Below are 17,196 nucleotides of genomic sequence, written 5' to 3'. Positions count from 1 at the left end.
AGAAGAAGAAAAAAGATAGAAAATATGAATAATAAAATAACAATGACTACTTACCTATCAATAATTACTTTAAAGGTAAATGGATTAAAAGCTGCAATCAAAAGCCATAGAGTGTCTTAATGCATAAGAAAACCCATATGTATGCTGCCTACAAAAGACCCACTTCAGATTGGAAGACACACAGACTGAAAGTAAAGAGATGGAAAATGATACTTCATGAAAATGGAACTGGAAAAAAAAACCTGGAGTAGCAAGAGTTCTATCAGATAAAATAGACTTTAAAACAAAGGCTATAACAAGAGGCAAAGAAGGACTCAGTAATTCCACTTCTGGGTGTTTAGCTGAAGAAACCCAAAACACTAATTTGAAAAGACATCCGAGGTGTGATAAAAAAAATACGGTGAATGTTTAAGTTTTAGAAATTTATTACAGTAAAAGACACGTTACCATTAATTTCCCTCAAAATACTCCCCCTTGCTTCAAACACACTATCCCATTGTTCTTGCCACTTTCTGAAGCAGCTCTGGAAGTCCTCTTTCATGAGTGTCTTTAGTTGTGCTGTCATGGCTGCCTTGATGTCCTGAATCATTTTGACTATGGGGAAGAGCCAGAAGTCGCATGGTGCCAGATTCGGTGAATAAGGTGAATGAGGACATTCCGTAACGCTTTTATTTGACAGAAATTGCCATATACCAGAAGCGATGTGTGACATGGAGCATTGTCATGATGGAGGATGATTTACAGCACATTTTAAAACATTCTTCTCTCAACTGTAGCTCACACCGAACTGACTGCACCGAACAAGTTGAAACTTGTCACACATTGTTACTAAGGTTCTACGTGTCGCTTCCCATATTGAAGATCCTTGCCTTTCCATTGGATGGCAGCAGTATTCACTATATTTTGTGATCATACCTCATATGCATCTCTATGTTCACTGCAGCATTACTTACACTAGCCAAGATATGGATATAAACGAAATGTCCATCAATACACGACTGGATAAAGAAGAAGTGGTACATGTATATAATGGAATATTAGCCATAACAACAAAAGAATATGAAATCTTGCCATCTGCAACAACATGGATGAAACTAGAGGGTATTATGCTAAACTAAAGTGAAATAAGTCAGACAGAAAAAGACAAATACTATATGATTTCACGTCTATGTGGAATGTAAAAAGCAAATTAAATGACCAAACAAAATGGAAACAAACTCATAGATACAGAGAACATTTTGATGGTTGCCAGAAGGGAGGGGTGGGGATTGAAGGGGTGGGCAAAAAAGGGGAAGGGATTAAGATATGCAAATTGCCAGTTATAAAAACAGTCACAGGGAATGTAAAGTGCAGCATAGGGACTATAATCAATAATATTGGAAGAACTCTGTATGGTGTCAGATGGATGCTGAACTTATCAGGGTCACCACTTCATAAGGTATATAAATGTCTAATCACTATGTTGTACACCTGAAACTAATATAATATTATATGTCAACTATTATTTAAAAATAAAAACTTATTTTAGAAAGACAAAAAAAAAAAAAAATGGATTTGCCACAGTTCAGTGACATAATGTGAGAGCAAAGGTGCCTGTGGTGGGGAGAGCACACCTGAGCCACCACCGAATCGCCTTGGGAAAAGGCCTGTAAAATGGGGATTACAGGCTCTCCTTTGCAGAGAAAGTTTTTTCAAGGACATGACAAGTACATAACTGGCCCAAGACATGATCGCCAAATGGTAGTTATTGTACTGATATAAGTGGTATAAAATATAATGGATTATTTATAATCATTTATATTACATCAAATTAGTAGTACTCCAGGCCTGAGAACTGCTTCCAGAACCTCACCTTGTAGCTCAAGCATCATAATTTTCCAAAGACATTTGTCCCCATAGCTGCCTTGTCACCTTGCCTCTCCTCTGAGCCTTCCAGTATGATTATGTGGCCTGAGCACCCCTACCTGCTGATGTTCCTTGTTTTAAAATTTGACATTGGAGGGTGTAGCCATTCTGCCTCCTTATACGGTCTCATTCATCTCTGAATCCACTGACTTCCATAATACCAGGCACATGGTAGGTCCTTGACAAATGCTCAAAACTGACCAAATATCTTATACATAGTTGCCCTCAGTAAAGACTTGTAGAATGAAAAGCAGTCTTAGTTCTTGCACTGTGTTACACACAGTTAGGCTGAGATAATATCTGAGTTTTATTCTGCTCCCTCCACTGCTTGCATTTCCTCTATTCAAGTAGGACTCCGGGGAGAGGTGCCCCGGTTGGGGGGTGGGGAGAGAGGAAAGTAGAAATCCTGGCTTTTGCTTTCATAACTTAGGGGAAAGGATTCTTGGTACAAAGTGACTGGGCCAGAAACGAGCACAGAAAAGAATTTCTCCTAGATTGAAAAACATAGCCTAAAGATTTAAATGTGAAAAATGAATAAAATTATTAAAAGCTCTAAAGAAGAAACCATCTGATAATTTCTTTATAACTTTGGAGTATGAAAGACCTTTCTAACTATGACCCCAAAACCAAAATCTATAAAAGATTGATAAATAGACTACACAAAACACCCAAACAAAAAACTTCCGCGTGATAAAATCACCTTAAGGAAAGTCCAAAGACAAATGAAAAATGGGAACAAAACATTTGCAACTCATATCTAAAGAGTAAACAGAACGGAAAAGAGTAGATACCAACAGAGAACTGGGAAAAGGCAACAAACAGACAATTCACAGACAGTATAAAGATGCCTGGTCCTTTTCCTAAGAGACATGCAAATTCAAACCACGCTGATGTCATCTCCCACCTAATAAATTGTTAAAAATCCAGAGCTTAATAACACCTACCGTGTTTCCCCGAAAATAAGACCTAGCAAGACCATCAGCTCTAATGCGTCTTGTGGAGCAAATATTAATATAAGACCCAGTATTATATTATATTATACCATACTATATTATATAAGACCTAGTATTATATCACATTACATTACATTACATTGTATTATATTATATTACATTACATTACATTATATTATACTATACTATATTATATAAGACCCGGTCTTATATTATATTAAAATAAGACCAGGTCTTATATTAATTTTTGCTCCAAAAGATGCATTAGAGCTAATGGTATGGCTAGGTCTTATTTCCGGGGAAACACGGTATTGGCAGTCATGAGGAAAGTGGCATTCTCATTTATTATGGGAGGAAAGGAAGAGTAACCCTCATGGAAAGCAATTTGGCAACACTTGTCAATATTGCTGATGTATTTACCCATTAATACAGTGACTAAACTGGGATTTATCCCAGAGTGCCAAATAATAAATTCATTGCAGCAATGTTTGTAATAGCAGAAGACTGGAAATAACCCAAATATTCATCAATAGGGGACTGACTGACTAAATTATAGTATGCTTATGCACAGGACTATTACGCAGCTATTAAAAAAAGAAATGAGGAAGCTCTTTATATATTGCTATGGAAAGAACTCCAAGATATATTAAGTGGAAAAAGAAAAATACAAAACAAGGTATATAACAGCATGGCTCATAGGCTCCCTTCCTTCCTTTTTTTTTTTCTTTCTTCCTTCCTTCTTGCAAAAGGGAAAGTTCTAATCTGTGAATGCATAAGTGTTGGTGTTTACATAAAGAAACACTGTAAAGAAACAAAAACCAAAAAAAAACACCAGTGTTTTGAATAAATTACTTAGGAATAAATTTAACAAAAGAATTAAAAACTTGTACATTGGAAACTATAAAACATTGTTGAAAGACATAAAAGCAGACCTAATTTAAAGAATATGGCTAAGATGGTAATACTTCTCAAATTGTTCTACAGCTTTAATGCAATTCCAATAAAAATCCCAGCTGACTTTTCTGCAGAATTTGACAAGCTGATCCTAAAATTATATGGAAATGCAAGAGACCCAGAAGAGCCAAAACAATCTTGAAAAAGAAAAAATAAAGTTGGAGGACTCACACTTGCCAATTTCAAAACTAACTACAAAACAACAGTGAATAAGACAGTGTGGCACTGGCATAACGATAGACATAGAACAACAGAATAAAATTGAGAGTCCAAAAATAAAGCCTAACATTTATGGTCAATTGATTTTCAACAAAGGTACCAAGACAATTCAGTGGGAGATAGGATAGTCTTTACAACAAATAGTGCTGAGACAAGTGGATAGCCAAGCGCAAAAGAACGAATTTGGACCCGTCTCACACCATACACAAAAACTAACTCACAGTAGACCATAGACCTAAATGTAAGAGCTAAAACTAGACAACGCTTTTTAAAAAGGGGGGCAGAAATCTCATGGGTTAGGGAATGACATCAAATGCACAAATGATTAAAGAGAAGATTGAGCAATTGGACTTCATCAAAATTAAAATTTTTATGTTGTACAGAACACCAGCAAGAAAATAAAAGGACAATCCACAGACTTGGAGGAAATGTTTGCAAATCATGTATGTGATAAGGGATTTGTATCAGAACATGTAAAGAACTCGTATAACTGAATAATGAAAGGACAAGTAATCCAATTTAAAACAGGGTTAAGGAGTTAAATAGACATTTTCTCCAAAAAAATACATGAATGGCTAAGAAGCACAAGAAAAGATACTCAACATCATTTGTCATTAGAGAAATGCAAATCAAAACCGCACGGAGATACCTACTAGGATGGCTATAATGAAAAAGGCAGACAAAGACAAGTGTTGACGAGGATGTTGAGAAACTGGAACCCTCAGGCAGTAAGTAGATTATAAAACAGTGCAGCCACTTTGGAAAACAGGTTGGCAGTTCCTCAAAATGTTAAACACAGACTTACCACATGACCCAACAATTCCACTCCCAAGAGAATGAAAACATATCCACCCAAATACTTGTCCAGGAACGTTCATAGCAGCATTATTCATAATAACAAAAAAGTACAAACAACCCAAATGTCCTCAGCTGACGAGTGAATAAATAAAATGAGGCATATCCATTAAAATAGAATATTTGGCCATAAAAAGGAATGAAGTACTGCTACACACTACAACACGGATGAATCTCAAAAACATTATGCTAAGTAGAAGAAGCCGGTCACAAGACACCACATTCCATTTTTATAACTTGTCCAAAATACCTACATCTATGGAGACAGGAAGCAGATTAGTGGTAGCCTAGGGCTGGGGGTGGGGAGGCACGAGGAGTGACCAGGTTTCTTCTGGGGATGACTGAAATGTTCTAAAATTAGATTATAGTGATGGTTACACCACTCTGCCAATCTTCTTAAAGAAATGGAATTGTATACTTTAAACAGGTGAACTTTATGACATGTAAATTATATCTAAATAAAGCTGTGTATTCTACGGGAGGCAGGAACTGGGCAGACAGAAGACAAGGCGGGAAGGCTTTCTATTATATAACTTTTTATATTTTCTGGTCTTCCAACATGTAACGACTATATATTCAACAAGCAAATTTTAAAAATAAGAGGATCAAACAAAATTAAAAAGAAACCCGACCGCTCCCCTCATTTGGGGGGAGGAGAAGGAGAAAGCTGCCACCCACCCCAACCAACTGGGAAGCGATGGGTGGGTAGACAGTGGGTTAGCTCGGACAAGGGAAGCCTTAGAGAGCTTTCAAAACCTGTTCGTCATCGGGAAGCAACCAAGCCACTGGCCCTAAAGGGGACATCTGTACCAACTGGCCAGATCGCAGACACCTCGCTGACCAGTGGGTACTGTCCCTGCTCCCCCTTCTTCCACCACCACCTGGACCTACATAAAATCCCAGAACCATCATCCAGCCTCAACGAGGGGCAGGAACACCCCCAAATTGACACCTGCCAGGCAGAACAGAAGCTTAAGAAAGAAGCTCCATTAACATATGGGGAAGAACTGCTGTGTGGGCCCGGCTCACACCCTGGGCTCTCCTGCACGCTGAGGCCAGACAGCAGCCAGGAGAGACGGCTTGGAGCCTCCGGCCTGTATTTCCTCACGTATTTGGCCCCTTAATAGGTGCTATATCAAGAAAGACCTCTGTGGTCAAATCAATTTGAAAATCATTGGGTTAAAGGTCAAAGCACTATAACTGCAGCCCCTCTGAGACCCTTTGCTTGTGAATCTTTAAATGGGGCTCCGGTAGGTTCAAGACGCTTTTATGTTTTTGAGGAACATCTAGTGTGACAGAGGCCCTTCTTCATTTTACAGCTGAGGAAACAGAGCCCAGAGAGGTAAAGGGGATCACCCCAGGTCATGCAGCAAATCTGTGAACAGCGGGAGCTGGAACTCCTGACTCCCAGCCAGGGCTGATTCTACTGCACCAGGTCACAGCTTCCTGACTCACGGTCCCGGGCAATCTCTGTAAACTGCCTGGTCCAACTCTCAGATATTTTGTATATTTGAGCCCTTAGTTTGGGGACATGTCTGGGGTTCTGTGGTCGCTGGAAATACGAGGGAATCAGAGAAAAGATACCCTCCCTGCCTAAGGTGCAGGGGGCAAAGCAGCAGGGAGCAGCATACAGATCCAGGCCATGCCACTCATGGCCACGACACATCCTCAAATCCGGCCTTGGGTCCCCTCTGCAAGATGACGGACTTGAACCTGCTCATCTGCTTTAGCAACCTATGTGCTGAACAAACCTTTAAAACCTGCCCTGATCAAAATTCCTCAAGATAAATGATCCAGTTTCTTCAAGAAATAAGGAGCAAGGAAACGAACAGTGAGACAGAATGGTAATTGTTATAGATTAAAACATATAACAGAATGTATAGTGTGGGCTGTCTTTGGATCCTAATTTGAACAAATCACTTGGAAAGACATTGATAAGACAACTGAGACAGTCTGACCACTGGCTATTTGGTGACACTAAGGAATCATTCTTTTCAGAAGTGGTCATGGTATGATGGACGGTTAGTTTTTTTGGTTTTGTTTTTTTAAATAGTTTTTGTTTTTAAGAGATAAATCCTGAGGTATCTACAAATCAAACAACGTGGTGTTTGGAATTTGCTTTGAAATGATGCCCCCCCGCCCCCCAGTAGGGACGAAGGCGGTAAATGAGGGACATGGATATTATAAGGTTGACCATATATTGATAATTGTTGAAGCTGGTTGATGTATGCAAGAGGGTATGTTAGTCTCTCCTCTCTACTTTTGCTTAAGTGTCAACTTCAAAAGAAAATACTTTTAAAATGTCCTGATCAATTTGGCTCTGGGTTCTGGGACCAGCTTGGAGTGGGGTGGGGGTCACGGAGGGAATTCCTGTCTGCGTGGCTCACCCTCCTGCCTCACCACTCCTTTCCTGGAATACAAGGCGCAGACCCCCAAAGGCCCAGACTCGGGGTTCTGCACATGCGGGGGCGTGGGGAGGCCCGTGGACCGCCTGAGGTTGCTCACCTCCTGTGGGCGCCACGCCCACCAAACCCCACTGAACCCACACCCGGCCCCCAGGCCAAGCCCTCCTCGCGCCCACTCGCCTGCCTCCGCAGTTACTCACATGGCTCCTCCTGGCCTGCCCCGCTCCAGCCACCTCGCCTGCTCCGGCCCAGGCCACTCATTACTCAGGATGTTATTATTAGGCTTAGATTTGATTAGTGCCTAGCCTGCACTTCCTGGGTTTTCCCCACAACCTGTAAAATGTAAATCAGCAGAACCTACTCCCACCCCCACGCCTGCGCAGTCTGTCTCAGGGGCTGAGGTGGGTGGACTTGACGCTCCAGAACTTGGGTCTGGTGCTGTTTGCTGAAGCCGCACTGCACTCACGGTGCCCACAAGGACGCAAAGAGCCGGGGAAGAGCTGGCTTGGCCTTAGGATGGGGTCGAAACTCTAGTTTGGCCCAGATCTGGCCTTGGCCCATCATTTGGGCCGGGTCTCCTGCTCCAGTGTACGCACCCCACGCTGCAGCCAGGGTGAACCAGTTCTGCAGCCTCCAAGCGTTGCTCAGGCACCTTCCCGCTTCCTGGACAACCTTTTCATATTTTATTGCCTGATACTCTCCTGTTTCTTCTTCAGGTGCCAACTCCTCCAGGAAGACATCCCTGACTGCTCCAGGCCAGGTTAGGAGCCCATTCTGTGCTTCCTAAGGCCTGTTCTTACCCCTATCAAAGAACTCAAGAGGCTGACACTAGAGCCAGACAGCCTGGGTTTGAATCTTGGCTCTGCCACTTACCAGTCTCGGTGGCAATATACTTAACTTCTCTGTGCCTCCATTTTCTCTTCTGTAAAATGGGTATAATAACGGTACCTGTCTCACAGGTTGTTATGAGAATGAAATTAGCTAACAGTTAAATTCTTAGAGCAAGTTCTTGGCACATAGTAAGTTCTCAATAAACAACATTAGCACTGTAAGGCTTATTACACTGTTGTAACTTTATTTCTATTCTATTTTCCCCGACTCCTCTGAAACCTCTGCAGGGATAGGAAGCCCAGTAGCTTAACGCTGGAGTGAGATGAATTTAGAAGTCATAGACAGCATGTGGAGTTTAGGAAGTAAACTTTGAGGAATGGGAAGAAGGATTCAGGCAGGTGGAGAAAAAGAGGGAAGGTTTTGGGACAGGTGAGAGGGCAGGACGGAGGAAAGCTGAAGGCTGATTTGGATGACAATGAGCCCAGGAGGAAAGGAAACACAAATGGTTGATAAACCTGAAAATCACTCATCAATACTCAGAAAAATACAATTTAAACAACAATGAAAAACTAATTTTCATCCAGTAGGTTTGCAAAGTCTTACAATTTGATAATGTTAAGTGCCGGAGGTAATCTAGGGAAATGTGAACTCACACCCTGCTGGGGGGAGGAGTTGGTACCGCCATTTTGGAGGGCAATCTGCCAGGGTCACTTAAACTGTGAACATACCCCTAACCCATGACCCAGAAATTCTTCTCCATACGCCACAGATGCACACAAATGTTCACCGAAGCACAGTTAACAATACCGAGCAACCCGAACAATGTAAATGCCCATCCAGCGGAGGATGGCTGAATAAGCAAGGTACAGAGATCATACCCCGGAGTCCTATGCAACAGGTAAGAAGAATGAGATAGATCTATAAAATTGTTGAGATGGGAAAGATTGTCAAGACAGATTGTTGAGTTGAAAAAACTAGTTTCCAGCATGATACTTACAGTAAGATGCCTTTAAGTAAAACAAACACACACACAAAGGGATACACACAAAGCTGCTCTGGATAGTCTGTGATCGCTTACCATGTTCCCCCAAAAATAAAACCGGGTCTCATATTAATTTTTGCTCCATTAGGGCTTATTTTCAGGGATGTCTTATTTTTTCATGTACAACAATCTACGTTTATTCAAATACAGTCATGTCTTCTTCTTCTGGAACATTGTCACAACGTACTAAATGCGTCCGTCTGGCTGATGATCTTAACTGGGGCTTATTTTTGGAGACACACGGTACCTGTGCAGGTGGTGCAGAGGTCTGAAAGGATAGGTATGACGACACCGACTGCCTCCAGGTTGGGCAAAAGGGGCCCAGGCTTAGGGTTGACGGTAGAGGGGACCTTAGCCCTATTTGTAATGTTTTAATGTTTCACACGGAGAACATAATCAGGTATTACTTGTGTGAATGAAAAGTAATGAAACCACAGCTGGGCTGGTGAGGTAGATTTGGGAGCCAGAGGCAGGCAATCATAGATTCTGTTGCCTGTTGAAACAGGGCAAGCCCAGAGTCACTGTTGAATCCCTCCTTACCTTCTGCTTGCATACCCCTTTTAGGACCACCATACAAAGCAGCTGGCTTCCGGAGGTTTAGCTCTGACCGTTAGAAAGCTCATCTCCATCTTTTGAGCAGACTGTGCTGTCCTTAAACGGACCCACTAGGCTGAATGCTGCTCTGTGAAGCCACATGCATTATCTTGGCCAATGAGGTAGCCCTTTGGAGTCTGAAGCCAGCGTAGGTTGGGTGTGAAATGGAAAACAAACTGCAACCTGACTTTTGGGGTGGCTGAGAATTGAATGGTAGGATTCCCTAACATCTCATTGCTGACCATTGCTTGTTAATGCTTTTACTCAAACACCATTTACAGATAATAGATTTTACTTGCTTTCTGTTTTCTTTAATTAAAGGTGTCATTTACCTGCGGTGAAATGCACGTATTTTAAGTGAGCCGGTCACTGAATGTTTATATATGTGCATACCCAGGCCACACTATCCAGATCTAGGCTTAGAACATGTGCAGCCCCTCATCCTTTCCTCCAGGTGGGACATCCCTCCCCAGATTAGTCACTATTCTGACTTCTGTCGCCATAGATTCCTTTTGCCTGTTTCTGAACGTTGTATAAATGGGAACACACAAATGGGATCATCTACTTTCTTCTGGCTTCTTTTGATTGACATTAGGTTTTATTAAACCAGGCAGAACAAAACTGTGGAGCACTTCAGGGGAAAGCTGTGTAGTCTCGTGGGCCTCATTTTCTCCCCAAATGGATGGACAGGAAGATCAAACAAGACAGCACAGGTGAAAGCACTGTGACCCTGTTCCCGCGCTGCCCGGCTGCAAGCAGAACAGGCGATGGAGTTTCTGAACCTCATTGAAACAGCACTTTCTGAGCTGTCTCCAGGGGAACACAGGATTTTCATTTTAAGTTCCACAATCAAAGTGACAGAATTACTTTGGAACCCAGAATAGAGATACCTTGTATACCTCAAGGTTTTTGAACTGGTTCATTCACATATGTATGCTTAAACAGTTACAATGAGCACATGCTAAAGACAAATTCCAGCAGCGTGAAAGGGAATAGAGCAAAGTACTTTTCTCTCCCATCTGGATACCCTAGACCGCTGTCTCCATACTCAAAGACAGCTGATCCTGTCCACACAGCCCTCCAGCAAAGCCCAGCATGTGTGTGTCATTGAATGATAGATACTGCTTCATCCCCCTCCCCCGTTTTTCGTTTTTCTTTTTACACACTTGCTGGCTTATATAGATTAAACACACTGTTGCCATGCTGCTTTTTTCACTTAAAAAGCCTATCAATGAGTCCTTCTCTCTCTTTATTTTTTATTTTTATAAGAGTTTATTTGAATCAAATTGACAGCACATGCTGGGGAGCAAGATATCAAATGCTCCCTAGTCCTTCTCTTTGTAAATGAGCTCTTTAAATGCTCATTAGGAATAATAACAGCAGGCACTTACGAGTGTTCCAGGTACTGTTCTAAACACTCCACACACATCGTTTCACATATATTCTGTCTTCATGTCTCGTCAGATGGCTTACGTTCCTTAAGTGGAATTACTTGGTCAAAAGGAACAGTGTTATCTTGATCCATATTTTCCAATGAGACTATTCCAGTCTACACAAGAGCGTCTGTGACATTTTGGCCCCAAGGCTCCTGCCCACGCTAGGTGTTGTGGTCTCTCTGAGGCAGGGAGTGCTTGATTCCTTCACGGGCTGTCTGCCACCCTACTGTGGCCCACTTGAGGTCATGCCATTGAACCTTCTCTGAGAGCCTGTTGTGCGGGGCGGCCTGCGGGGTCTCTGCTCCCGCTCCCCAAATAAGAACGCAGGATATGGCTAGACACCCACGGAGCCATAGGTAGGGGAGTCATACCACTATGGTCTCACTGGAGGCTGGGTTCACACCACGTGTGACCTGCTGTCTGCTTTGCTGCCAACCAACCGACTCTCCTCGACTCTCCTCCGTAGCCGCGGCAGTTATATTAGTGGCCAATGGCTCAATGGTTACACCTGATGGCCAACTAGCCACAGCTGATGGCCATCTACTACCCTAGCCAGCACCTTTCCACGTGAGGCCGAGAGCCTGGAAACTGCTCTCTGGGGCTTTGTCCCCACAGACTCTAAGATGTAAAACAAAACCAATCACGTTCAAAAAGGACATTTCTTAGAACTGCAGTGAAAGCCCTGATTTTCATGATTGTAATTTACATATACCACTCAGATCTGCTGAATTTCCTACATTGCTCACACACCCGTTCCCTCAGCTTGTACTCATTTCTCATAAATGCTAGATAGCATTACTTTAGCAAAACCCACTTGAAAGATGCAAAGAGTAGTTTCTTTACAGTAAGAGCTCCCAACCTTTTGTAGGAAGACCTAGTTTCTTTTTCCATTTAAATTTTTTCCCTCAAAACTTATTATTGCGAAAATTTCAAAACACATAGAAAGGTTAAAAGTAAAGTAAAATGAATACCCACAGCCCCTCCACCAAGACTCAACAACTATCCACAAGGGCGTCAACAGCTCCCGATCCACCTTTCTGCTGAGATACCTGCAGGTGCTCACAGACATCAGGACTCTTCACTCCGAAAGGCGGCAGCGGACATCTTCTAAGATGCATATTCTCTCACATGGACTTCCAACTCACATCTATGAAAATCAATAACAATTCAGAAACATCACCTAATGTCTAGTCCATATTTCAATTTCCCCAGTTGTCCTAAGAAGTTTTTCATGGCTGCAGCTTTTGAATCAGAATCCAGCCACAGGTTACATATTACATTTGATATTATTATGTCTCTGTAGTCATTTTTCCTTTAGAATAGTCCCCTCCCTGCTCTGTTTTTCTTTTCTCTTCTTTTCCTTTCTTTTGTTTGACATGGACTCAGCCTCTGGCTTATAGAATATCCCACATATGCATCTCTGACCATTTCCTCCTTGTGTGGTTTATGACTTGTTCCTCTGGCCTCATGATTCCTAGAACCAAATGCTGGGTCTACACACAGACTCACGTTACACACTTTGGGGGGACCACCGAGGTGCTGGGGTGGACTTCCTATTGAACCTCATCAAGTGGTATCTGATGTCAGCTCATCCCAACACAGTGATGCCAAATCGGATCACCTGTGACGGTGGTCACACCCATGTCCCCATGAAAAGGCACCCTGCCCCTCTGCAGTTAGTGTCACCTGCAGGTGCTACGTGGCACCTTGCGTATCCTGGTCCCCAATCACCTTTGGGTAGATAGCTGTCACATTCACTGAGGGTTCTCAGCTGAAATAAGCATAACACTTGCAAGATGGTGACTTTCTAAATGTATCTTTCCTTCTACATTTCTTAGCCAGTGTTTTCTGTAAAGGAGAACTTTTTTATTTCCTTTTTTTGTAAAAATATACAGAAAATAACCACAAATAATATAACAAAACTCTTATTTTCATCACTGAGTTAAAAGGTTGGCATATTCACCTTCAAATTGTTCTTTTAAGAAAGAAAACATGACAGTGAAATCTCTGAAAACCCCCGCCCTTTCCTCTCCTTACTGTAAGGAACCACCATCATGAAATAGCTCTGTCTTCCAGGCTTATTTTTATACCTTTATAAGTATGTGTTTATCTATGAACAACACAGTAATTAGCACTAATTTGCATGAGTTATTTTAAACTCTGTGTATAAATAGTGTATTGTATGTTATCATTATGCGTCTTCCTGTTTTCACCAAGCATTGTTGAGATCAACGCAGATTAATTCCTTTATAGCTGGTCCACTCCTTTGACCTGCTGTGTGGTATTCCACAGCCCCTCTTCCTTCCCTCCTCGGCTGAGAAACATTGTTTCTGATTCCTTGCTGTCATGAGTGATGCTGCTCTGGGCAGAGCTGTGCCTCTTTGTGCAAACATTTGAGAGTCTCTCTTGGCTGGATGTCCTCACATGGGACTCTGAATTGTGGGGACTGCACTTCCCCAGTTTCAGTAGCTATTGCTAAACTGGCCAGACCAATATTCACTCCTACTAACAACGTGTGATTATCCCCATTCCCCCATATTTTTAGGACAGCATTAGACTCTTTCAGTTAGTATCAGGTTTGGGGCAATCTCATAGATGAGGAATGGTATCGTGTTGCTTTAATTTACATGTCACTAATGCTAGCGAAGCTGTGAACAGATGTTTATTGGCCACTGGGAAAAGGAGGTGCTTCTTGAAGGCTTACAGTCACTCACCAGGAAGGAATGTGTGTGACAACAAGAGACATGAGGGGTTGTACTGCTCTGAGAATCTTCTCTAGAGATGTCTGGTGTCCCTAACCTAAAGCCCACCCTACACCAGTAGAGGCGTTACATTAGCTGGCCTCAGGTGGATATCATGGAGGGAACGTAATTATTCCCAATTTATAATGTTCCTACTTTTCTATTAATAATAATATTTGCCACCTATTTGCTGGCTTACCATGTGCCAGGCACTGTACAGATCTTATGTAATCCTTCCAGGAATTCATGTATTATTGCTATTTTGCTGAAGAGGAGACTGAGGGTCAGAGAGGTACACTGACTTGCTTAAGGTCATAGAGTTGGTAAGTGATGTGCCTCCAGTGCCCAAACCCTTCCCTCTGTACAGCATTGCCTCTCCACACTCCTCCCACGTGCGCAGATAGTTCCCAGAGAGAATGAAAAATGGCTCCTACTGAAAGAAGAAGTCAGGTTCTGGTTTTTCTGCCCCACCCCTCTGGCTATGAGCACAGAAATTACTAATCAAAAGGGCAACCTTGCAAATAACTCCCAGCGCACTGGCCCAAATTTCTGCATCAGGAGACAGAGAAGGCCATTGAAAGTATTTCTCTCTTACTGCTTCTCAGGAAGGACAGATGGGTTAGTGATCTCTTAATATATTACAGTTTTTGGATTGGTTGTAGCCAGGGTGGGTAGGGAATAGAGCTATAAGACTTAACAACTAGTTATATCTTAAATTTGGGTTAAAAAGAATCTCTCTCTCTCTCCTTCTCTCTCTCTCCTTCTCTCTCTCTCCTTCTCTCTCTCTCCTTCTCTCTCTCTCCTTTCTCTGTCTCTTTCTCTCCCTCTCTCTCTTTCACCTCCAAGCCCTCTTTTGTACATGTAATGTTGAGCAGACATATTCACAGACTTCTCCATTGCCAAAAGACTCTAGAAGAGCAGTATCTTACAGACTTCAGGTCCAGCCTGCCCGTTTTACAGATGGGAAAGCTGAGGCATTGAAACCTCTAGGCTCTGGGAGGCTCGAGGGCATCAAAATGTCTGACTTCTCCTCAGAGCCCAGTGAAGTATTGAGTGGACAATATACATTTTAAAACACTTGTTGAATGAATAAATGAATGGATGAGAAAGTCAAAAATTAAAAATAAGCAAAACCCTTAAGCTTTTGGTTCCTTTGGATTCTACTGGGTTGAGGTGACCAATTGAGGAAGGAGAATCAATGAACCAGGTCCTTCATGAGAAGATGGGGCCAGCCCCGCAGTGAAGCGATCAGTGACTCAGCGAGCATTCACACCCACCGCCCACTGACTCACAGACCTCCTGTGCAGAAAGAAGTACCAAGCCAGCAACAAAATCTGGACAAGGCCCCGCGTGGCCTGGCTCCACTGCCTCCCGGCTCTCCTTTCCCACCTCTCTCCTGTTTACTCTGTGCCAGACATGGTCCCACCTCAGGGCCTCTCCCCCTGCTGTTGCCCTGGCCAGAAACACTCAGCCGGAGGCTCTTTGCATGACTGAGTCTCAGCTCTAGCAGCACCTTCTCAGAGAGGGCTTCCCATCCACCGCGGCCAGGTGCCCCCCTAACCGCTCCCTACCACTTTGATCTGGTTTCTTTCCTCTGAGCACTTGTGCTTAGAATGGGCGAGCTTCTCTGTGTGCTTACTGCTAGGTCAGCTGCTTCCTCACTCGAACATAAGCTCTAGGAGGCCAAGGGCTTCATCTTCATGTCACCATGTCCTTGGCCCCTGGAGCTGTGCCTGGCACGTGAAAGGCACCTCACAGATTGCCGCATGAATGAAAGAAAGAAGGGGGTTAGGGACTGGTTTCTGTGCTGAGGCCTCTGGCATTCGTATCTGCAAGCAATAGGAGCCCAAGCTGGAAAAGGGGCTGGGGCCTCACAGTGAAGGTCATGGTGTGTGTGTGTGTGTGTGGGGGGAGAGCCCCAGAAAGTAGTTTCCAGGCTCTCGGCCTCACATAGACAGGTGCTGGCTCAGGTAGTAAATGGCCATCAACTGTGATTGCATGGCCATCAGCTGTGGCTAGTTGGCCGTCAGCTGTAACCAGTGAGCCATTGGCCACTAATATAACTGCTGTGGCTACGCTAGGAGGAGAGTCAAAGAGAAAAAATGGGGGCTAGCAAGAAGATGGCGGCTGGGCTGGCAAGTGTGGATGGCGGTTTGTGGACAGTGTGGATCCAGCCTCCAGTGAGAGTATAGTGCCGCCAGAGAGAATATAGTGGTATGACTCCCCTACCTATGGCTCCGTGGGTGTTCCTTTTTGGCCTCACCATATCCTGCGTTATGTGGGGAGCGGGACCAGAGACCCTGCAGGCCTCCCCGCACGACAAATGGCGCAGCGAGCAGGGTCTCCCGCATGACTGTGTGTGTGTGTGTGTGTGTGTGTATGTCGTGCGGGGCGGCCTGCAGGATCTCTGCTCCTGCTCCCCACACAAGAACGCAGGATATGGTGAGGCCAAAAAGGCACACCCACGGAGCCATAGGTAAGGGAGTCATACCACTATAGTCTCGCTGGAGGCTGGGTTCACACAACGTGCGACCTGCTGTCTGCTTTGCTGCCAACCAACCGACTCTCCTCGACTCTCCTCGGCAGCCGCAGCAGTTATATTAGTGGCCAATGACTCAATGGTTACAGCTGACGGCCAACTAGCCACAGCTGATGGCCATCTACTACCGGAGCCAGCACCTTTCCACGTGAGGCCGAGAGCCTGGAAACTGCTCTCTGGGGCTCTGTCCCCACAGTGCACGTGTGTGTGTTGAGTGAGCATTAGGTGGTTAATAAGTGACCACAGTTAGTTGACTCTTTTAAAGCACTTCAACCTCAGAATAAGGTAGATGCTGTCACGACCCCCTCATTACAGATCAGATAGTACAGGAAGGAGCATGAGCACTAGTTTCACAGAAGGAACTAGGAGGGGATTCCAAGCCTGCTGCCTGCGAGCTGCCAGACACCAACTTGGGCAGACGTTAATCAATCACACAGAACAGATTAGCCGAAGCCTGTTGAGCAAAGAGATTCCATTATGGCCATTCCCATAACGAAAACTATTACAAACTAGCTGATACAGGAGAGCCCCCCACTATAGAAATTTTAAGTCTCCTTTCCCCTAGTTTCTTAGTTCCCTAATCTCTAGTTTTAATCACTTTCTTAATCTTAAATTAAATCAGTTTCTTAATCTTAAAGATTGCTCCCAGCCTGAATCGTAGAATGTCTCTCACCCCCTGCTTCAAATAACTACCCAGAAGGCTGTGATTTAAGCTTGTTGAT

The 17,196-nt window shown here is 43.5% G+C and overlaps 1 protein-coding gene across 7 annotated transcripts in view; it reads right to left on the bottom strand.

Moving 5' to 3' along the window:
- TNFRSF13B (TNF receptor superfamily member 13B) overlaps window positions 1-17,196 on the bottom strand; it is a 63,178-nt gene that overhangs the window by 34,372 nt on the left and 11,610 nt on the right. For 4 of the 7 annotated variants that reach the window (XM_074319812.1, XM_074319806.1, XM_074319809.1 and 1 more), the window contains exon 2: window positions 12,244-12,341. Coding sequence is in view for 2 of the 7 variants with exons in the window: in XM_074319804.1 (XP_074175905.1) it covers window positions 7,492-7,552 (61 nt within the window). In the remaining 5 variants the exon portion in view is untranslated. Of the gene's footprint in view, window positions 1-7,491; window positions 7,617-12,243; window positions 12,342-17,196 lie in introns of those variants that run through there. The other 3 variants (XM_074319804.1, XM_074319805.1, XM_074319810.1) reach the window with 2 other exon arrangements.

This window comes from Rhinolophus sinicus, linkage group LG15 (assembly GCF_036562045.2).
Source record: "Rhinolophus sinicus isolate RSC01 linkage group LG15, ASM3656204v1, whole genome shotgun sequence".
Taxonomy (NCBI): Eukaryota; Metazoa; Chordata; class Mammalia; order Chiroptera; family Rhinolophidae; genus Rhinolophus; species Rhinolophus sinicus.
This window is presented reverse-complemented; position numbering and strand designations above follow the sequence as displayed.